At 45.6% G+C, this 24,571-nt stretch overlaps 1 protein-coding gene across 1 annotated transcript in view; it reads left to right on the top strand.

The window, feature by feature from the left end:
- Positions 1 to 17,278, top strand: part of LOC147009524 (uncharacterized) — an 81,250-nt gene extending 63,972 nt beyond the window's left edge. Inside the window, exon 10 of the mRNA XM_085861246.1 lies at positions 14,653 to 17,278. Coding sequence (XP_085717372.1) covers positions 14,653 to 16,700 — 2,048 coding nt within the window. The 3' untranslated portion in view covers positions 16,701 to 17,278. The remainder of the gene's footprint in view (positions 1 to 14,652) is intronic.
- The last annotated feature ends 7,293 nt before the right edge of the window (positions 17,279 to 24,571 follow it).

The raw sequence follows: 24,571 nt of genomic DNA, 5'->3' as shown, positions 1-24,571 counted from the left end.
GTATCCCTTATCATTATTGAGTTCAATTAAGTCAGCAGACCATGTGTAATCAACCCCTTTGGGATAAACCTTTCTCCTTTTAAACTTTGTGATTATTGGCTTATGTAATCCATCAGCCAAAAGTTCATGAGGTAAATACTCTTCAGTCTTAATGACATCCTTAGAGTTCAATAATGTTTTTGATTACCAAGCCCAAATTTCAATTTAGTGCTTGTCAACTTCTTCACGATAAACCTATCAACTTTTTCTCTCAACGTTAGATTTCATATCAAAGACAAATTATACATTTCTCTATCAGCTTTGTGTTTTTCATCCAATGTTGTGCTGTTATCATAATTAATCATTATCATGCTTCATACATACTTCATCAACCCTATTTTTAAGTTTGTTCCAAGGTTTAGGATTGTTAACTTAAAGGTCCCATGACACTCAAAACTTTCTGGTTATTTATATTGTTGCGGTCTTCGCGCCCGCCGGCGTGCGAACGGCCACGTAACTCGAATCGCGGCACGTCGCCCACCGGACGGACAATCCAGTCGTGACCCTCTCGGACTAACGCCGGGAACCAGTCACGGGTGGACCTTTCGGTCTCACCGCGATCGAGCCAATCAGCCCCCGCGTGGGATAGGGTTGCTCGCCAAATTCGAACTACCTAAGTACCCACGCGGAGGGTAGACCGGGCGATCGCACCTCGCCGCAGGTCGACTTCGGACACGGGCCACTTAAGCGACCCGTTCCGTACTATCAGAATAACCGAGCGGTGTTATCGTCGACCTCGACGGTTCGATTAATTATCGGGCGTACTCAGCCCACTACCAACCCTTTACGTGAAGCAAGGTGGGGATTCAATGGAGGAAAAGACGAAGCGAAGCGGGAGAACAGTTCAACAATAAAGCACATTTATTCTCGGCACACGGGAAGCACACAAATACAATTCCACCAAATGCACACAAAAAAAAGAAAACACAATTCCATTTACACAAAAAGCAAACATAAAAGTGAAAACACAGTGCAGAGCTAATACCGACTACCGAGCACACGGCAACACTTATACAATTCTACTTCACAGACGGCGCCGACAACACATACCCAAAACCAAGGAAAAGAAATCCCCCAAGAATGAGGTAGGCCTGGGGCCGAGACCGGGTCGGGCCTACCCGTCTGGTGATGAGACGCGGAGCGGCGATGGCCCCGCAACCCGCGGGCCTCGTGGACAATGCCTGGCAGGGGGTGGGAACGGGGCCCCCTTGGTCGCACTATCTCAGCGCGGGGGGAAACAGGAGGGGGTTGCTGATGCTCGGGGTATAGAGGATCTTTATTATCCCTGGTGTGCGTCTCCACCTCGGCCAGGTCGCGCTGCCGGCCTCCCTCGGGCGTGCAGCTCCTGGCACCGACGCGAGCACCCCCTCGTCCGACTCTCTTCAGCTTCTCCAGCCACTGCAGGCTTCGGGCTCCAGACTTCTTTCGTTCTCGTTTGCGACTCTCTTCTGACTCCTTTGCGACTCTCTTCTGACTGACGAACACCGTCCTTTTATCCCCCCGTAACTTCGCCTTTGACCCCCTCCCTTTGACCTTTCACCTCGCTCCCCATTGGCCCGAGAAAAAGTGGGCGTGAAGGCTTTTTGATCCACAAATTTGCATATATCGATCGCCCTGGGGGCGGGGCCACCCGCCCCTCGCTCACCGATTGGACGGCAAAAAGTGGGCGTGTGTCGTTTTTGATCCGTTTTTGAAGCAGAAAATCCGTGGTTTTGTACACGCTGTTCAACGTGCGCCCTACACGAGTCCAGCATCGGTGCCCATGAGTGGCGCGAGATGACGGTGATGCGATGGTGGCGAGTTGTGACGGTAAAGGTCGTGGCGGTTGTGGTGAAGCGGTGGTTGTGGTCGGTGGTTGATGTTGTGGTTGTGATCATGGCGGTTGGTCCAAAATAAAGATAGTAAAAGAAAAACGGCTATCCTAAAGAGTCGCAGCACGTATAAATGACATGTATTCCCACTAGACAACGGGTTTGGGCCTAACTACACATGTACTTACCGAGATACCTCACCTAAGGGACCTGAATGGTGGTTTGCGAATCTGGTAACCACAACACTACCCCCTTCCCTTTTTACAGACTCGTCCCGAGTCGTCAAATTTTCGTGTGCCATCATGTGTAGTTTTCCCCTAGTACACTTTACCTACGGATCCCTGAGTGCGACATTCATGGTATTCGTGTCCCCAAAATAAATAACCGAAGGGCTGCGTAACTATCTAAACAAACTCACTCACACGGACGACTTAAATAAAATTGCCAGCGCTAAGACATACATGCCGGGGGCGCACTCATATGTACAGTACATCTTACCTTAACTTACAAATTTTACACTAAACCATGGCCCAGGATCAATGAACTCTGCAAAAAGAAAGCAGTTAGCAGGGAGCCAGGCTGCCCACATGCAGTCTCTGGCTCAAACAATGCAGGTGACAGGGAACGTGGCCGGCTGCTCACACGCAGTCCAAGGTCTTCCCTTTTGAACTGAACGCAGTGAACCACAACGGTGCATGGGCTGCACAAACGTAGTCTCCGTGCCAGCTCAAGCGGCACACGCAATGAGCACAACGAATGGATGGAAGAATGGTTTGAACTGAATGCAGTGAACGCAAACACGGTGCACGGGCCGCCACTGCAGGCCCGTGTTGTAGCTGCCAACAGGGCAGTTCTCGCAGCTTGCAAACTGTTGCTTTCAGATCCTGGCGCACATGGAAACGAACAGGGGGGGGGGGGGCAAAGCAAAAATTGAACGGGGGCTGGTGAACAGGGGCAGTGGGCATGGCATGGCAAAGGCAGCAGGCAAACACAGCCCGCTGAAGAAGGCCGCTGCAGGCAAACACAGCCGGCAGATGAACTGGCCGACACAGGCCTTGAAGAAAAAAACAGCCAGCCGGCAGATGAAGTGGGCCGGCACAGGCCTTGCAGCACAGCAGCTGCAGACGATCCAGCCGGCACAGACCTTGCAGCAAAATAACAGCTGCCGATGAAGTTGGCCGGCCTCCGCCTTGAAGCAAAACACGGCCAGCCGATGAAGTTGGCCAGCCTTTGCCGTTCAATGGAGGTTGGTGGAGGGAGTGCGGTGGTGCTGGCCACTTGGAAGGCGGGCTCGGACCTACCTACCTGTCTCCCTCCCAACCTATCGCCTTTGCCTGTCACTGTACATACCCACTCCCTTAATTTGTCAAACCCCAATTTAGCCCCAACTTATTTTTTTGTTGTTTTTATTTTTACTTCCCCTCTATAAATCGTCCCCTAACCCCCTTTATCGTCTTTGTTCGGCTAACCTATTCTGTCACCTAGCCTACTCCCAACCCCTACGTTCCCTTCCCAGAGGGGAACAAGGGAGAGCTAGCGTCCTGTGTCGAGGCCCAACGAAGCCTCAGAATGGCCTCCCCAGAGTTCGGCGATCTAACCCAAAGTGGGTCCAGTGGCCCACAACGACAGCGAGGGGATGGATGGTGCGGAGGGGTACACTTCCTAATCTACCCTATCCATTTAACTGTTAAACTACCCCGGGGCTTTCAACAAGCGCTTCTCGCTTAAACTATTGGTTCTAACAACCCAGATTCCCGTCGCCTGTGTTGGTGTCCTTACAATTTCGGGCCTCGCCCCCCAATTTTCTCTCCGTGCCCTCACACGGTCTCCTGGCTGGGACACGTGGCTCCCTCCGGCAGGCACGACCCTCTGCCGAATCTCCCGCTATGGCACCCCTGGGCACTACACTGCCTCCGAGCCTACCAGCTCCCTAACACCGGGGAGTGCCCCCCATGGCACCTCCCCTGAAACGCACACGTGGCAGGCCGGCCTCCCGGGCCCCTTTCCGAGGGTCACCCGTGCCCACAACACTGCCCACGCGGCTAATGGCGCCCCGGGCCCCCGCACCAAGCAGGCGCACCCGTGCCCACTACTCTATCCCGGCCCCCCATGGACCCATGGCCTACCACGGCCGACTAGCCTGGTGCCCGGGGTACCCACTCAGCGATACTCACCTTTCGCAGCCACGCTCCCAAGCCCGTCAACAGGGCTCCTGCACCCCTCCAAATGGGTTTCGAGCCTACATTCCCACCAACAACAAAACGACCTCCATTTTTCAATTTGACTAACCCAGCTAACTCACTTTACTCTGACCCCGGGGTCCCTTGGGCGGGAGTCACTCCTCCCCCCAATCACTCATCGCACCATGCATTCCCCATTCGCTCCATACACACAGACCCGCTGGCCTCACTCACTCATCATGTACTCACCTCTCAACTCTTCAACACACACACCGCTGAACTCTGCCATCCTTCTATCTACATCCCCTAACTAACTCGTGCTCCCACGTCGTCCCTTAAACTACAGCACGTTCCTTTTAACACTACGTAGCTAAGCTACGTCCCCACTACACATCCAAAGTCTGTCTCTGTCTCCAAATCATCTCATTAATCAATTTCCCAACCTAAATCTGGCTACAATCTCTTTAACTAATCCATTCCACGGACTCCATGAGGACTTACCCCTGCCCCATGAAGTCGGTCTAACTAAGCTAACCCTTCCCCCTAACTAGTTTTCATCCTGTGCCCAGGTAAGGGGGTCTTTCACCCCTTGCCCAGGAATCCTGTACACCCGAAAGTGAGGCTTGCTTTTTTATTTTATTTTTTTTTCCCATGCGCAGCACCTGCGCGGCAACTCAGAGCTCGCGCACTTTGCACCTGTCCGTGACGTCATGCAGCTGCACGTGTTCCTCGTCCCTCCTTGGACGGGACCATCCGGCAGAGATACCCCTCCTGCCGGATTCCAACCCCACGTGCAGCCATGACGTCACCGTGCGCATAAAAAAAACAAGCCACACGTCTCGAGGGGTTCCCCACGCGAACACATGTGCTTTGCCCGTTGGAGCTTAACACACACGATCGCGTGGAGAACCCGTCCGGTCCAAATCCATTTACCTGCCTAACTTTGTCCGTCCGCGGGATCGGCAAATCCACCGCGTGCGTTTCCGGACCGGGACTTCACTCTCGCAAGCGAGCACGTGGTGGTCTCGTGCGTTGCACAGCACGAACCGCGTGCTCACTGCTGGGTGAACCCGGCACGGTCCTCGAAACAACTACAGCCGCTACTCGGCTTTCTCTCCTCTGTCGCCATTCAACCCACGCACACCTGCGTGTTACGACGCACACAGTCCACTCCATTAAACTCACACCGGGAGACGCGGCTGCGTGCTCCCGCATGCCAACCGACATCTCCCTCACATACCGCTCTCTCACACACACGGTCTCCCTGGCACACAGCGACCTTGCACACGGCCGTTCACTCACGCGTGCGGGGGCACTCACCCGCGGTGCCTCATCCACACACCGTGCCCCACTCATACACGCGGGGGCACTCAACCGCGGTACCTCACTCATACACACGGCGACACTCACACACGCGGTCTCTTCCACACACGGTGCCTCACCCACACACACGGGGGCACTAACCCGCGGTGCCTCACTCACACTCCGTGCCTCATCCACACACGGCGTGCTGGGAAGCACGCACTCTGGCACCATCGCCACCACACCAATCACACACGGGGTCGCTTCCACACACGGGGACGCACTCACACCTTGCACCACACACACAGGGACAACCATACTGGGGATTCGTGTCCCCACAAGGGTCTCCGGGGCCTCTATACCCCCCAAGCTCTCCGTGCACCTGTCCACAGCACCCGTCCCCTCAACCTCGCAAAGCACGACCGAACTCACCTGGTCGTGACTCGCCTCAAGGGGGCATACTCCCTCCCCTCGTTCCTGGAGGAGGCCATCCCGCTGCTCGCACCGGGTCCCTACACGCTCCGCGAGCTCACCCCCGTTGTCCTCCACTACCTCCGTGTGTGTGTGTGCGTCACTTACCCCGTCTTCATCGTGTAGTCTTCCCTCTATCGTTCCCATCTCCCGTGTCTCTGCCAACTCTTCACCCTTTACCTCCCTTGTCTCAACTATTATTTCTGTTGTCGTCACCTCGTGTCTCGTCTCACACGTTTTGGTCTCCCCATTTAATTTTTCCCTTTCGGTCATCGTCACGACCCTCGCCCAACACGTTCCACGAATTATTTTTTCACCCGCCTCCACCGCGGGCCTGTCAGCCGTTGCACCCCCACCCAGCTCGTTTGCTCCCACACGTGGAGTCGCCATTCCCAGCTCCCTGGTCACGGCCTTCATGCCCGCCTGCAGGCATCGGCCCATGTTCTGCGTCTCACCCCGTAGTTCTTTCATTTCTTCCTTCATGTTTGCTTCCATTCCGTTTATTTGCTTGTTCATTTCGTTTTTCATTTCATTTGTATTTGTATCCATCTTCTCGTTCATGTGTTGTGTATTCGCATCCATCGTCGTTTTCACTTCATTCATTTGCTTGTTCATGTCTTTCATTTCGTTTGTGTTTGCATCCATTTTTTCGATCATTTTCGCCAGCATGGCGCATAGCTGGGCCATGTTGGATGCACTCAGCTGAGTCGTTTCGGCAAGGGTTGGGGAAGGGTTTTGGTGGAGAGGGGGGGGGAGGTGTCATACACTGCGGCCGCTGCCGCACCCACCTCGGGCCCTGGGTTCAGTTGGGCGAGTCCGTGTTCCTGCACAATCAACATTTCCTGCTCGGGGATTCCATCCTGAGCCATGGATTCTACACATTCTACATCCATTTCTAATACCCCCGGCTCCCGCTCGCCTTGAGATGCCATCTTGCTTCTCGTGAAGGGTTAATTTGCTCGCTCGTAATTTGGAGGGAATCGGGGGTCGCTTCTCTCACCCCTGGACCGATTCCCGTACTTAGCCGGAGACAGGAGAGCCTGTTTTCCTGTTCTCCGATACCAGTGCCGCGAGGAGGGCGATGAATTTGTATCGCACGACCTGACACCAGTGTTGCGGTCTTCGCGCCCGCCGGCGTGCGAACGGCCACGTAACTCGAATCGCGGCACGTCGCCCACCGGACGGACAATCCAGTCGTGACCCTCTCGGACTAACGCCGGGAACCAGTCACGGGTGGGCCTTTCGGTCTCACCGCGATCGAGCCAATCAGCCCCCGCGTGGGATAGGGGTGCTCGCCAAATTCGAACTACCTAAGTACCCACGCGGAGGGTAGACCGGGCGATCGCACCTCGCCGCAGGTCGACTTCGGACACGGGCCACTTAAGCGACCCGTTCCGTACTATCAGAATAACCGAGCGGTGTTATCGTCGACCTCGACGGTTCGATTAATTATCGGGCGTACTCAGCCCACTACCAACCCTTTACGTGAAGCAAGGTGGGGATTCAATGGAGGAAAAGACGAAGCGAAGCGGGAGAACAGTTCAACAATAAAGCACATTTATTCGCGGCACACGGGAAGCACACAAATACAATTCCACCAAATGCACACAAAAAAAAGAAAACACAATTCCATTTACACAAAAAGCAAACATAAAAGTGAAAACACAGTGCAGAGCTAATACCGACAACCGAGCACACGGCAACACTTATACAATTCTACTTCACAGACGGCGCCGACAACACATACCCAAAACCAAGGAAAAGAAATCCCCCAAGAATGAGGTAGGCCTGGGGCCGAGACCGGGTCGGGCCTACCCGTCTGGTGATGAGACGCGGAGCGGCGATGGCCCCGCAACCCGCGGGCCTCGTGGACAATGCCTGGCAGGGGGTGGGAACGGGGCCCCCTTGGTCGCACTATCTCAGCGCGGGGGGAAACAGGAGGGGGTTGCTGATGCTCGGGGTATAGAGGATCTTTATTATCCCTGGTGTGCGTCTCCACCTCGGCCAGGTCGCGCTGCCGGCCTCCCTCGGGCGTGCAGCTCCTGGCACCGACGCGAGCACCCCCTCGTCCGACTCTCTTCAGCTTCTCCAGCCACTGCAGGCTTCGGGCTCCAGACTTCTTTCGTTCTCGTTTGCGACTCTCCCCCTGACTCCTTTGCGACTCTCTTCTGACTGACGAACACCGTCCTTTTATCCCCCCGTAACTTCGCCTTTGACCCCCTCCCTTTGACCTTTCAACTCGCTCCCCATTGGCCCGATAAAAAGTGGGCGTGAAGGCTTTTTGATCCACAAATTTGCATATATCGATCGCCCTGGGGGCGGGGCCAATTCGCCCCTCGTTCACCGATTGGACGGCAAAAAGTGGGCGTGTGTCGTTTTTGATCCGTTTTTGAAGCAGAAAATCCGTGGTTTTGTACACGCTGTTCAACGTGCGCCCTACACGAGTCCAGCATCGGTGCCCATGAGTGGCGCGAGATGACGGTGATGCGATGGTGGCGAGTTGTGACGGTAAAGGTCGTGGCGGTTGTGGTGAAGCGGTGGTTGTGGTCGGTGGTTGATGTTGTGGTTGTGATCATGGCGGTTGGTCCAAAATAAAGATAGTAAAAGAAAAACGGCTATCCTAAAGAGTCGCAGCACGTATAAATGACATGTATTCCCACTAGACAACGGGTTTGGGCCTAACTACACATGCACTTACCGAGATACCTCACCTAAGGGACCTGAATGGTGGTTTGCGAATCTGGTAACCACAACAATATATTAACTTGACCTTCCTTGTGAAGAAATCACCCATGTTTCTTTATTAAAATAAAAAATAGGATAATTAGACCAATATTTCGAACATTTCTGGTGCTTTTCACACCTTGCTATGCCCCGCCCCTTAAAAAAGTTGACTTCAGCGAACCGCAGCCTTCACGTCATCTGCAGAAAGCGACTCGCACAGAGTGGATTGACTTGAGATGTCGCGCGCCGTATAAAGTACGTACAAATGCATTGTGCACGCGTGTTTGCTATCTCACTGATCGTCTTAATTCCTGTGATTGTTTCGCGGAAAAGAAATTCTGCTTCTGAGCCGTGTATGCACAACAATCACGAGGCAATTATTTCTCCCTTTACTACCTTGTCATAGTCATGTACAAATCCAATACATGTATGCACAATAAAGGGCTATACCATGTCCATAAAAAATATTGAATGTGACTGTTGAACGTTTCCATTAAAAAAGAAACTTACAGGGACATACAAGTAAAATACTATACAAAATTGCATGTTTGCAAAAGATTAATATTGCATCATATCAAGGCGCAACGAGATAATGTTAAAATCAAACAATGTGAAAAACCTGCACCCACATTTTGCAGCTTATTGAATTGTTCGTTGAAACCAGCCTGCTGGGACAGGTACGATTACACATACATGCAAGCCAGGTATGGCTGCACTCGACATACATGGGTTTATTCTAAAGTGAAGGTACTGCTTCCATTGGCTTGCTATTCATTAACAATTAGCCAAAATGCTGTAATAAATGAACAGGGAAAAATATGTTGGCACAACTATGAAAGACAAATTTATCTGTCCTAGTACACAGCCTCAGGACTCTTACGCATTGACTTGTACATTGTGTGCATGCTAATACAAGTTACTTGTCAACTCTAGAGTCTAGACTCGTCCGATAAATCCGTCATCCGTCTGACTTGTCTGATAAATCTGACGTGCTGTAGCTTTCTTTTATTATTCTCTTTTCTTCATCGTTTTGTATTGGTGCTACATGACGACAACAGGAATAAAATACATAAAAATGCAACAGAATGTCAGATTTATCGGACTACTCGAAACAATTGTGTCGCAAGGTGTGTTCTACACATAAGTTTTCATTGTATCTGGACAGCGAGGTTGCTTCGTTTTATGCGCAGAGAGATACGGCCGATGACATGGGCTGGCCTTGCTTGTGATTAATTCGCCGCGGTGCAACATGCCCGTTGCGCTGCGCTGGTCACGTTACTAAAATATTTCTGATATCGAGCAGTATGCAAGTCGAATTTACATTATTGAATTACAAAGAGGATTTTGTCTAACCAGTTGTTATCGCCAAGTCTTCCTTCGATGTCCTCCGATCATAATGAATGCCGGGAATTTCATCGCCATTTTCCTCTGCTTGTCCTGCTTCAGGCTCGAACTGCTAAGGCCGTATTTCATTTCCAGCTGCCTGAACTTCACCTCCCGCGACTACGTTATCTGACAATTCTCCATCTGATTCAGACCAAAATCCTTCATTTCTTTCACACTCACTGTCGCTACCAGACAAATCAAAGTCCATGTCATCCATTATTCAAAACGAAATGTTTGATTTTTTAAAGGAGAAATGAACGAAGCGATTGAGTCGATCAATCAAATGTGGAAACACAGAAAGCCAATAGAATCACGTAGACCACCAACCCGAGTAATTTACATGCAGCCTTTGTCATCCTGCAGTTGACGTCATGTGGGTTACGCCCCTTTCAGTAGAATTTTTAGGGGCGTTCCCGAAGAGGTTTGTTTTTTTAATTTTACATTTTACAGAACGAGTATTGTGAAAAAAACATTGTCAGATCTGAAATCACGATGGAAAGAAAACTCCTATAGGACATATATATGCAATTTCAGTACTTTTGGGTGTCATGGGACCTTTAATCTAATCTCTAATTTATCATACGGAGTATCAGGGAATTCAAGAGGCTCAACAGTTGGTATATCGCTTGTATTCAACATTTTTTGTGTCGTATATTTTCACTTAAACTCAAATTCATCTTCATGATCACTGTTATACTATTCATCATTGGTGTAACGATCATAATCTATAAGACTACTTTCATAACTGTCATTTGAATATATACTCATAGTATCATAGTCTGTTCCAATATAAATAGTCATTACTATCATAATCTTCAAAATATTGAACTGCATCATGGCTCATTTATTAAGGAAAAAAAAGTTGAGAATTTCATGTCAAATGGAAAAGTATCTATAAATTACTATGAGATTTTTCATCAAGACAATTATATTTTAAGCGAAAAAGTATCTATAAATACTTCTTAGAAAATCATCTTTTTTATCCTATAAATATGGTGAATACAATGCATTGTGATGTCTGTAATAATGACAACAGATATTATAAGAAACATCTTCAATCACGCAAACACACGATCAATATATTCCAACAAATATCTCAACTTGAACGAGAAAGAAAAGATTGTGATGTCTGCTCAAAGGATATGTTAAAAGAGAGTTATAAGAAACACCTTCAATCATAGAAAGACGAGGGAAATTAAGAAGGGATGCTTGGATAGTCAATTGAAAACACTGACCAAGCATTTAAAGGACATGTACTGTAAAAATAAAAACTTTTAGGTTTAAAGAACCGGAACCGACATCAATAGTTGAAGCAATTGATATGGTTAAACCAATGATTGTAACTCTGATTTTAAAAATATTGAGAGAAATCAATACTTTTAAGTTTTATATTGGAGTAAAATTGAATGTGGTGAAGAAACACCCTATACGAGAACAAACCCTCACTTTATCACATCATTCCAGGATTTCTTAGTTTGTGATGTATATGATCATGATGAACTAAATGTTGATGAGAATGTGGCAGGTAGTGGATTTAATATGAGAAAAATCATTTTTTTGGATACGAGGTCCGTCTGAAAAGTAACGGGACTGACTTCACAGAAATTTTATTCCAAAAACTATATTGAAACCACAGCTTGTCCCCTTCAAAATAGTTTCCCTCCAGTCTCACACACTTGTCCATCCTCTTCTTCCATGCTTTGATGCACCCCCTGAAGGCTTCTTCTGGAATCCTCCGGAGCTCCGTCATCACGGCCCTTTTGTTGGCCTCCACAACAGGAAATTGGGTCCCCTTGATCACCCCTTGAGCTTGGGGAATAGGAAAAAAATCACAAGGGGCCAAGTCTGTCAAATACGGGGATTGCTCCAGAGTTGGCACATTCCTCTCCGCCAGAAACTGCCGGATGTTCAGGGCACTGTGAGCAGGAGCATTGTCATGGTGGAGCAACCAGGCGTTGTTCTCCCACAGATCCCTCCTCTTGGCCCGGACTGATCTCGAGGCCCCGAAGGATCTCCTTGTACACGTGTTTATTCACTGTTTGACCCTGTGGTAGAAACTCGAAGTTGACGATGCCTGTGATGTCAAAAAACGTGATTAGCATCACCTTGACCTTTGACTTCGACATCCTTGCTTTATTTGGTCTTACTTTTCCACTGACAACTCTGCCGTTTGGTCTCGGGATCGTATTCGAAAATCCACGATTCATCGCCAGTAATGACTCTCCCGAGCAGGTCTGGATCGTCCTCGAGGCGCTCGATTATGTCTTGACAGACAGTGACTCTTTGCTGTTTCTGGTCCTCAGACAACAGCTTGGAGACCATCTTTGCGCACACCTTGCGCATTTTGAGATTTTCAGTGATGATACTCCAAGACAGTGTCCTTATTGATGGAAAGTTCCTCAGCAATCATTCGCACCGTGAGTCGACGATCTGCACGCACCATCTGCTTCACACGCTCGATGTTGTCCGCCGTTCTGCTCGTTGAAGGTCTTCCAGACCGTGGAACATCTTCAACCTCCTCCCGTCTCTCTTTGAACCTCTTGTGCCATTCAAATGCACGTGTACATGACATCGTTTCTTTCCTGTAGACTTGCTGCAGCATTGCGAAGGATTCGGAAGGTGTTTTGACAAGCTTGGCAAGAAACTTCAAATTGGCTCTCTGCTCACGACTCATAGTGCGACGCCTCAGACTGGACAACGTGTAAAGCACGACATGTAAAAAAAAAAATCACACAATGAGCGCAGTCAACCATCACCAATCATATATATTGCTGGAATGTTGCGAAAGACTGACGCAACCCGTTCATTCAAGTTGTGTAAGTGGAGCACACAGCAGGCTCAGTCCCGTTACTTTTTAGACGGACCTCGTATACACATCTTGAAATGAGACCCTCTTAATGCTTCTTCTTATATTGATTTTCCAAGGGAGATAAAACTTTAAAAAGTGGTTGTTAATATCCAAAACAAAGATAATAAATGTTTTGTATGGTCTGTTCTTGCTCACCTCCACCCCCCTAATTGGAAGCCTGAAAGGCTTGGAGATCAGGAAAATATGAGAATATACTAAATGTTAAAGATTTACAGTTCCTAATGTCATTGACAGAAATTCCAAAATTTGAGAAAATGAATAATCTATCTGTTAATGTATATGGGCTAACAGATACAAAGTTCATATATTAAAAATTTCAATTAACGACAAAAATTATGAAACGCACATTGACCTTCTGTGTTATAGTTTGGGAGAAAATTCACACTGTGCTTACATCAAAAATTTATAAAGATTAATCGCTTCTCAAGTAGTCAATAGAACTAATAAAACATATCCCTGTAAGCGGTCTCAACTTCTTTCACATGAAAGAAAGATTAAACCAACATTCAAAATACTACAGTAATCATAAATCAACCATAATGAATATGCCAAAAATCAGGTTAAAACGTATCTTCAAGGATTTCAACAAATCTATAAAGCATCCATTTGTGATATATGCTGATTTTTTAAAGTATCCTTGAAAAGAGAAATACTTTCTCCAAATCCAAATCAATCATGCACAAATATATACCAAAAACATACTCCTTGTGGTTTCTGTTTTCATATCAAATCATCTGTTGGTGATGAATACAAGTTAGAATTTTACAGAGGAGAACATGCCTCTCAAGAGTTTGTAAAACCACTGGAAAAAGACTTCAATTTTCTAAGATAATGGGAAAAACCTGCAAGTCAATGTCCTTAACAAAGGAAGAGAAAAATAAATTTAGGAAAAACAATTTCTGTCATATTTGTGAGAAGGAAATAAGTGAAGGCCTAAAGGTAAGAGACTGTTGTCATCTCACTGGGGAGTTTAGAGGTCCAGCTCATCAAAGTTGTAATCTCAATTTTAAACTTCCCTCTTTCATTCCAGTCTTTCTTCACAACAACGCTCACTATGACACACATCTATTCATAAAAGAGATGAGTAATACCTCTGGAGACATTTTAGCCATTCCTAACATGGACCAGAAATACATCTTTACAAAAACAATCCCTACGTCTTCCATAACTCATATTTGATTTCTTGACACCTTCAAGTTTATGTCAAGTTCATTATCTAACTTGGTATCAAATATCAACTTTCCCATTCGTGAAAATCATTTCTCATATCAGGAAGAAATTGAACTCTTGTCACAAATAGGTGTACATCTCTATGATTATATGGACTTGTTTGGGAGGTTCAAAGAAACACAACTCCCCTCTAAAGAAAGTTTCTACAAGTTGAATAAAACACGTTACTGATATAACGAATCTATCCAAGCAGAAAACGTTTGGAAGAAGTTTGATGTAAAAAAAAAAAAACTTTGGGAATATCACGATTTGTATTTCAAAACTGATGTGCTCTTTTTGGCTGATGTTTTTGAGGCTTTCAGACAAGTCTTTCATCATAAACATTCATATGGATTACACATTTCATATGCATATTCATATGGATGAAAAATTAATATCAGCCAGGCGACTGTCAAACAGACAAAGATTACATCGTCAACATCAGTGAAACATCAAACGGCTTTGTGGTCATCATTGGTTGGATATTTATCAGTATGCCATTCTGATAAGGGCAAATAATCCCAAAATCCAGATCGGTGGCTCTGTTTGATGTTTAACTGATATTGACCATGTAATTTCTGTCTTTTTTTTCACCTCAAATTTTATGTTCCATTTTAAAGTTTGGTGAATTTTGAATGCTATTTGTGACTTGTCTTTGCAGAGGAACACATGAAACTGGTTTCGTGTCCCAACTGTTCTCAGTCCTTCGACCTGGAAGTTTTTAATCCGCACACTACTCGGGCCATTTGTCAAGAAACTGGAACATTTGGCAGCCTGTCTTATAACCACAGTTGTAAACGTTGTACAGAGGCCCTCAAGAATATCCAAGGAAGTGAGAGGCCACACAAGTGTTCTATGTGCGCCAAATCATTTACTATATTATCGTCTTTAAAACTACATCAAAGAATGCACTCAGGTGAGAAGCCGTACAAGTGTTATTTGTGTCCTAAAGCCTTTGCTTATTCATCACATTTAAGTAGCCATCAAAAAATGCACACAAGACCGAAGCCACACAAGTGCTTTGTGTGTAATAAGGCTTTTAGTTTTATCTCAGAGTTAAAAATGCATCAAACAATCCATACAGGTGAGAAGCCGTTCAAATGTTCAATATGCAACAAGGCGTTTCCTCGTGCATCATATTTATATGAGCATCAAAGAATACACAAAGAGAAACTGCAAAAGTGCTCAATGTGCACTAAAGCTTTCAATGGAATGTCAGCTTTAAAAAAACATCAAAGAATCCATACAAATGGTGAGAATCCATTCAAGTGTTCTATATGCAGCAAGGAGTTTGCGCGCTCATCATATTTACGCGTTCATCAAAGAATACACCAAAAAGAGAAACCACACAAGTGCTCAATGTGCAGCAAGGATTTCAATTTCATTTCAACATTAAAAAAACATGAAAGAGTCCATACAGGTGAGAAGCCATTCAAATGTTCTATCTGCAACAAGGCGTTTGCTCGCTCATCATACGTACGCGATCATCAAAGAATACACACGGGAGAGAAGCCCTACAAGTGTTCTATGTGCAACCAATCATTTACAGTGGCATCAACTTTAAGATTACATAAAAAAACACACACAGGAGATAAACCGTACAAGTGCTTAATCTGCATGAAGACTTTTGCTCGTCCTTCATACTTATATTGTCATCAAAGAATTCACAAACTTGAGAAACCATACAAGTGTTATTTGTGTCCGAAAGTCTTTGGCCAACCGAGAATTTTAAAAGAACATCAAAGAATCCATACAGGTGAGAAACCCTTCAAGTGTCCGACCTGCAGCAAGGAGTTTGCCCGCTCATCATCTTTACGCATTCATCAAAGAATCCATACAGGTGTGAAGCCGTACAAGTGTTCTATCTGCAGCAGGGAGTTTGCTTGCTCATCACATTTATGCGATCATAAAAGGAGACATTCAGACGAGAAGCCCCACAAGTGTTCTGTGTGTAACAAATCATTTGCGCTTTTGTCATCTTTTAAAGTACATCAAAAAATACACGCAGATGGGAAGCAATACAAGTGTTCTGTCTGCATGAGAGCCTTTGCTCGTCCATCACATTTAGAAGGTCATGTAAGATTACACACTGGAGACAAGCCGTTCAAGTGTTCTTTGTGTCCTAAAGCTTATGTTCAATCAACACATTTAAGCAAACATCAAAGAATGCACACAGGACAGAAGCCACACAAGTGCTCTGTGTGCTGCAAGGCTTTCGCTTATCTCTCAGAATTGAAAATTCATGAAAGAGTGCATACGGGTGAGACGCCATTCAAATGTTCTGTGTGCAGAAAGGCATTTGCTTCTTCATCATATTTGTGTCGACATAAAAAAATTCACACAGGAGAGAAGCCCCACAAGTGTTCTGTGTGCAGCAGGGCATTCGTCCATTCATCCTATTTGCGTAAACATCAAAAAATTCACACAGGAGCCCAGGAAAAGCCCTATAAGTGTTCTTTGTGCAGCAAGGCATTTCCTTATTTGTCAAGTTTGGATAATCATCAAAAGGTTCACACAGGAGAGAAGCCCTATAAATGTTCTGTGTGCAGTAAAGCATTTGTTTCTTCGTCATATTTGAATAAACACCAAAACATTCACACAGTAGAGATTGGTGCAGGTGTGCCCTCACACGGTGATGGCTGGCCACCGCATGGCGAGGGTGTGACAGAGCAATGCACTGAACTAAAAAGCTACAGAGGTGCCACCTGACACCAAAACCAAGACAACAAAGCTCCAGTTGAACAGAATAGATGGAAAATTTACATGAGCTGTTCGATGCAGACGGAGACCACCCTCAATTGCAAGGTATAGTCAAGACATTATATTGGGGATACACAGAAAAGGAAAACATTGCGAGAACAAATTGCCAAACAACGAAATAATTGATGAAATCAGACAAAGAGCATCTTCAAAAGCAGATAAAGTCTCACTTAGCATGAACATCCAAGGTATCTTCAAGTCCAAAAATACCTATCCAAAGACAAAAACTAAGACAACTAGAAAGCATCTGAAAATGCAAAGCCTGTCCATGTCTGCTTTGTATTCAGACTTCTTCTTTTTCTACTTCTTCTGTATGCTAAACATGATGAAAACAGCTAAATAAAAATTTATTGATTCTCGGCGACCTTGACCTTTTGACCAAAAAGCAACCGGCTTCAGTGACCGAATATGCAAACCCTGCTCAAATTTGAAGTCAAACAGATTATATTGATTTTGTGACCCTGACCTTTTGATCTCAAAACAATCAGCTTCGAGCATTTTATTTGTGAACCAATTCAGTGACCAAATATGCTAATTCGTAAAAATTTCAAGTCAATTGGATGAAATTTGACGATTTTATGTGAAGCTGACCTTTGACCTTTTGACCAAATTATTAATTTGTGTTCTCCATATTCTCATATTAAAGCTATGTTGAAAATTTGATGACAAAACTCAAATGGTAAAACAGTTACGGCACGCACGCATACGCGCACACGTTTGCAAAACCCCTCTCCCGCTGAGCGGAGGACGGGCTAACTATAAGGGCACTCGGTAGAGCGCATACTTCATCCACGCAATGCCTGATCCAGAAGAACATATCAGGCCCAATACATTTTTGAGATATCATGCTGTATATAATGGTGAAGAATCACTTTAAAAATTCTCGGATCTTGTTCTGGATTCAGATCTTCACCAACATCGAATCACTTCATCCTTGTCACACACCCAATCTGTCTACCAAGTTTCGTCCGAATCCGTCCGCAACATTTTGAGATATCGTGCCATACTGTGTATCGTTTTTGGTCCTCTCTCTCATTGGTGAAGAATCACTTTAAAAAAAATTCAAGTATCTGGATCCGGATTTCTACCAAATCTAATCAATTCGTCATAGTCACACACGCATCATGCCCACTAAATCAACAACTTTTTCAGATAGCCTGCACACAAACAAACAGACAAGGGTGAAAACGTTAACCTCCTTCCCCCTTCGGTGGTGGAGGTAAATATACTTAGCTAAAGGAAATAACTGATGAAATCTAGCAAAAAGCATCGAAAACCAGAGAGACATGACCGCATGCATTAACGTAATTGAGCAAAAGAGGGGGAAAAAAAAGAGAAATAGATGTTACTGTGAGCTTGAGAATATTCCAGATGGTGGAGTGGAGCTGCACAGCTGAAGGAAGAACAGATGATGGGTCAGCTGCACAAGGGGAGCTTGGAACCATTGGCTTTTAAAATAAAAAAAGTTATAAAAAAAAAAGAAAAGAAAACGTTCAGTGACTTTTGGCCCATCCTGTATAATGGTGTCGATGACTGTGCGGTGGGAGACAATGATGTGTCGGTGAGTGGAGATGAGGTGGAAAATGAAGATGGTCATGAGCAGGACCTTCCCTGGGAATATTTATTTTTGCCAACCTTTTTTTTGTGTGTTTAGCAAACTAGCTTGTACTTCTCATCAAGACTGCGAATACTATTCCACTTAATCTATCAATTCATCAGTCATTTGCACAGCCATTCACCAATCTTAAAAGCGGTTTTGTTGTTGCACAACCCCTCATTTGCACTGAGTAGTGAGAGATGCAGGTTTTTGTCAGGGGTCCTTCAATTCATGCCTTCATTTTATGACAGAGGTTCGGTTCTTGCTCTCACCTTTATCAGGTTATGCTGGCTGAATCCCTTAGACATGTACAGTGGACACAGGACGACCCATTACAATTTGATTCAATAACCAAATATGGAAGGTTTTCTTTATAGCCAAGTATAAGTAGTCTGCACAACTTTCACATGAACATTACATTTTTGTTTAAACACTTTTCTACCAACATTTCCAACTGTGGCAATTCCTGCTGTGCGACACTGTTTCTGAAACCTGGACACTCAAGGGCAATGATCACTCGTGCGATTTCTCCTGCACCAAAATGATTGTAATCTTTATCTTCAGAGTCAACATGCTTGGGATACAACGCTCGGTTGAAGATGCTTGAAACCCCTCGAATGTTATTTTCCTAAAATGTGTTTTTCATGTTTTTGACAATGCTGTCCATAAATGTTTTGCAGCAGTTATCCGCCTCATTTATCATTTTCAGTGCATCCTTGATTGCCCATCCATCTCGGAGGTTGGTGATTCCATAATCCTTTGCAGCATTTGTTACAACTTGGAAAAGTTTCAACGCTCATCTATTCTTTGATACCCTACAAAATATATGTGATATCTTTTTCCATTTTTTTTAGATCCTCATGGAGGATCTCTAAGTCTTACTCACATTGTTGTTCTTCATCTTCTTCTTGTGGACTTTTTTGTTTCACAGCCTCCAGTTTTCATCGAAACTTCCTGAAACTTGGCATATGTATGTAAAAATCCCCTGCGCAGACAGTAACCATCTCCGATTTTGAAAATTCCTCCTAGAAAAAAAGTTAGGACGTCAAAATATCTCCGCTAATGGAAATCGCCGAAAAAATTATCGCCGGAACTAGACAAGCTTTTTGAATTCTGTTTGCGGGAATCGAACAGGGCATTAGCAGAGATGAATTACCGCACATATGATACATCACTATGACGTCATATCAATTTTTATGACATTCCTATTTTTTGACATTTTTTGTTTCACAACCCACAATTTTCATCGGATCTTCGTGAAACTTGCCATGTATATGCAGAAAGCCCACGCGCAGGCAGTAACCATCTCAGATTTCGGAAATTCTTCCACAAAAAAGTTGACGTATCGCCGCAAATGGAAATCGCCTATACCTTTATCTCCGAAACTATGCAAGCTGTTTGAATTTTGTTTGCGGGAATCAAGCCGGGCATTAGCACAGATAATTTATCGCAAACCTGATACATCACAATAACGTCATATTCGTTTTTATGATGTCATCATTAAGAGGACGAGGATCTTCGCTCATTTGAGCTTATTTGAATTGTAAAGTAGGTAAATTTGCGATTAAAAGTCGAAATGATCTTCTTCAGATTAGCTGTGACGTATCAGGAAGTTGACCATCAGATTTGTACTGTCTCCAGGTTACATCACCGTGCGAGTCAACTCAAACGGCGAATAATTTTCGATTTTCCACAAATATGCTGAGTCGATTCGTCCTTGGTGGTTGGAGTAATACAAACCGAGATGGTTTCATGCCACACCAATGGCCCAAAGATCCGAGTGTTGCCAGAAATTGGACGAGGTCTGTCCGAAATATCCGATCGTAGATCGGGACGACAAAATGTTTGGTGTTTGTGCTCGGATCATTTTACAGAGCACTGTTATGAAACAACAAAGACGGTTAGAGCTTGTGGTTATCTGCCATGAATGAGAGAGGATGCAGTCTCCACGATTAGGCGGAAGAAACAGCCGTCGCTCGAAACTGTAACACCATCTCAACTGAGCTACCAGCACATGTACACGGATGATTTGAACGGTGAATCAAACACCTGTTGACATTGCCCAGCAGTTACTACAAGAGCACCTGAAAATTATTAACTATTACCAACATAAATTCCTGCAAGTCAAATGAACCACCATCTATTTGTAGTGGAGATAAAGTGTGTATGCATCATCCACTCCAAGAGGATTTGATCTTGGAAGCTAAAACTTTCAGGGTGCCTCCCCCCTTCACTCCCGTCCCCCACCCTAGCACCACTCCCCCCTCCACAATCAACCATCACCCCCACAATACTCACCACCATCCCACACCATCACCCCTCAATTTTCCCCCCACAACCCACATCAACCTTCATCCCACAATACCCACAACCACCCCACACCCATTCTTCCCCCAAGCATCACTCCCCCTTCCACTGGGGCAGGACCTCAATGCAGCACACACATGGCATGACAGAGCACCAGAGCACAAATACGGCACAGCATGAACACAGTACGACACTAACATGGCACAGCACAGCCCCATAGGCCAAACACGGCCACGACCACAGACACAACTGGCATCCGGCAAAGTATGAAATGGGACGATCCCGTAACATACGAGACACATGGTCAGCCTGAGATGGTGGGAAAAATTTGTTAGGGCAGGAATTTGGAATTTGATCATGGTGCTGGCAAAAGCTCACCTACTCTTCACAAAGGACACCATGTGATCTTGAACATCCACCAACAAATGCTTGCAGATGGGACACCCATTTGACATCCATTTAACATCCATCCAAGGGATGGCACACACATTCAGAAATCGAACACGAGCTAGACAGCTTCGAGGCAATTGTGTGTACCTCTAGACTATCCTGTTAGCCCTTCTATTAACATTATTGATGCAAAATTTCATTCGGAAAGTCCCAGCCGGTTCCAAGATACATCTCGGAAATTGATACAGTAGTTTGGAAATTGGAGTGTTGGAAATCCAGGAAGAATAAACATATAAATAAGTAAATAATAATTATAAAAATAACACTGAAATAATTTTCTACATGGTGGTTTAATTCTCCTGGGGGGGGGGGGGGTCTAAGAATCTCTTTGGTACCATTGATAAATAGCCCTGTGGGAGACACGGTTTTTTTTCCCCAACAGGTAGGGTGAAAATGAGGAATTAGGGGGAAGGGTCGTTTGCATCGAAATCTTGTGTCCGAAGCCCATTGCTTTGTGTACCCACCTTACCCAGTCGCACCCAACTGTCCCTGGACTCTGTGCCCTTTTCTTCTGACAAAGTGGAGATCTTGCTGTCAAACCTCGACCCAGATTCTCAAACCTCGACTCGACTCAACTGGTCCAGACGGCATCAGCCCACGTGTCATAAAACCTGCTCCTCTGCTCTTACTCTCCCTCTCTCTGTTCCATTCACCCTCTCATTTGCTCAAGGTCATCTGCCATCTGCTTGGAAATCAGCAAACATCACTGCCCTGCATAAAAAGGTGTAAAAACAGATCCCTGCAACCACAGACCAATCAGCCTTCTCCCAATCATCAGCAAGGTTATGGAATCAATCATCGCTTCAGACATCAAATCCTTCCTCTTCTCCAATGGCTTGATTTCCGATCATCAATTTGGTTTCAGACCAGGTCACTCTACCCTGGATATGCTGCTTCTGCTCTCCCAACAATGGATGGAGGTCCTCAATGTCAGACATGAAATCAGATCCATATCCCTAGATATATTGCGTGCCTTCGATACGGTATGGCACCCTGCACTACTCACCAAACTCTCTTCCTATGGTTTCCAAGGCCATCTCCACTCATGGCTCGCAGACTTCCTCTCCTGTCACAGACAACGTGTGGCCCTAAATGGAGTTCTCTCATCCACTCTTCCTGTCCAGGCTGGAGTTCCTCAAGGCAGTGTTCTGGGCCCTGTTCTTTTTCTGGTTTTCAATGATCTCTCCGACTCTCTGGAAAATCTTCTTTATCTCTTTGCTGATGACTCCACCCTCTGCCGTACCATCTGTCATTCTTCAGACCGGCAAGCAGCAGCTTCTTCGCTCTCAGCAGATCTGGATAAAATCTATCAGGAGATCAGCAGATCAAGAGCAGATCTGCTCTCACCTTTCTCGGCTTCACACTATGGAAACCAAGGCATTTATGATCATTGGTATCTCCCACGATGAGGATGAGTCTTTGGGCCTCTCACTTTCTCACCGCAGGCAGGTCGGTGGTCTTTCTGTCTTGTACCGTCTCCTCTCCAGTCTCACCCCCCTGCTTTGTCTGTGATGCCCCCCCCCCATATTTCCACAGGATGCTCAAGGTCCGCCAGCAACCCCCTTCTGATAAAACTACCAAAATCGCGAATCACTGCTCTCCTTCACTCTTTCATTCCTCTTATTTTTCCACCTTTGGAATAAACTCCCTCACTCTATTCAATCCCATTCTTCCCTCCAGGTCTTCAAAACAGTTGTTCACCACCACTTCTTATCATCCCCCATCCAAAACCTCGATCTTTTCTACCCCCGTTTATCCACCCCAAACCTACCTCCTTCAAATTCCCTGCCTTCCTGAAAGTTTCCTGTCGTGTAAGGTCCTGAAGATCCCTGTAGTGTCTGTCTTGTATATATACTCTGTGTTCCCCGTCCCATCCCTCTCCCTTCCACAGATCTAATGTCTCTGTTCCCCACTGTTTTGTCCTTCCCTCTCCCGTTCCTCTTGTCTCGTGCCCCCATTGTTGTGCATTGTGTGCTATCTCTCATACGAGCCTCGACAATGTGTACAAAAAGGGCTATGGCCCCCCTTCCTGAAATGGTATGGTCATGGGAAGCACAACTTAATTTAGCGGCATGGTCTTTATGTTTCATGAAGAGTTTGGTCTGCATCTGGCTGTCGGTTTCTGAAAATATTTTTAAATTGAGGTGAAATCCCCCTTTTCAGCCTCTTATAGGGGTGGATCCAGATGGGGAGCACAACCCCATGAGATCTTCCTGTTCTGATGTACTGTACCAAATTTGGTGCATATCGGTCATGTAGTTTGTGAGATGTTTTCGTCAAATGTCAACGGATGTACGGCTGGCCACCGGGACCCACTGCATGAGCTTATCTGCACTAATAAATGTCAGTGTGTGTGTGTGTGTGTGTGTGTGTGTGTGTGTGTGTGTGTGTGTGTGCGCGCGCGCACGTGCACATGTGTGTTTGTGTGTGTGTGCGCGCGTGCGTGCATCTCCTCTATAACTTCAAAACCATAAAACCTGGCAGCCTGAAACTTTGCATGCATACCAAGAAAACTTCAAGGGAGTGCATGAGTGAAAATTTGGTGTTGGGGTTAATTAAAACACTCCTTTTGAAGATAATTAACGGCTTTATTTAATTATATCCTTTATCATGCGCATCCTTGGGCACCTCACTCTCCCTCGATGGGGTCTTAATTTGCCATTTTCTTGGCCTGCTCAATAATGCCTTGACTTGGAACAGGCCACAACAATTTCTTAACAATGAAGTTTTTTTTCTTCACTTTCCTCACTCATATCATCGAATTCCTCATCTACATACCTACGGATCGCTGTATGGATTGCAATGCTTATAAACGCCCGGAGATGCAAGTGTTCATGGCTTTATTTCATTTCCACATGCCGTAACCTCGAGAATCTCTTAAACCAAGCCGAATTGCAAAATTTAAGCTCCATAATTGAACTTGGCGGCAGCTCCGACTGCTAAAAAGGTGTTCATTTGTCCAATTCGGATAGTTTGACATTTTGGGCGTCTCTTGCAGCTGTTTAATATGACGGATCGGTGATCGCTAATCGTTTGCCAAGCCAGCCGTTCCTTATCAACAATTTCATTGGAGTGCTTCCTTGAACGCTTAAGCCACTTGGCGAGCATTCTATAACACTCGCACTGTCACTGAACACTGTATATCGTTCGACTTGAATGAGTTCAGGACCACTCGCCTGTATTTGGCTGTGTGGTGCATCGGGCGGTGGCTGGCTCGCTGAAAATGTGCAATTTTATTTTTCACCACGTTTACCTTTTTGTACGATCTTCTTTCATTGTACAATCCATCACTTCGGCATCGATAAATACAAATAAAAAAATTTAACGTTTCATTTTTTAAAGTTTCTTTAACCATTTAGTTGAAGTGCTTGGTTAAGCTACTTGGCACATGCTCTTCAAGCTTCAATGGTGATATGGCAATTTCATACTGGAGTTAGGAAGGCAAAATAAATTAGATGATTACATT

This window comes from Eptatretus burgeri, chromosome 17 (genome assembly GCF_056783735.1).
Source record: "Eptatretus burgeri isolate ZD-2024b chromosome 17, Ebu_testis_v1, whole genome shotgun sequence".
In the NCBI taxonomy this organism is placed as follows: Eukaryota; Metazoa; Chordata; class Myxini; order Myxiniformes; family Myxinidae; genus Eptatretus; species Eptatretus burgeri.
The sequence above is the reverse complement of the archived record's forward strand: the minus strand, read 5'-3'. Positions and strand labels throughout refer to the sequence as shown.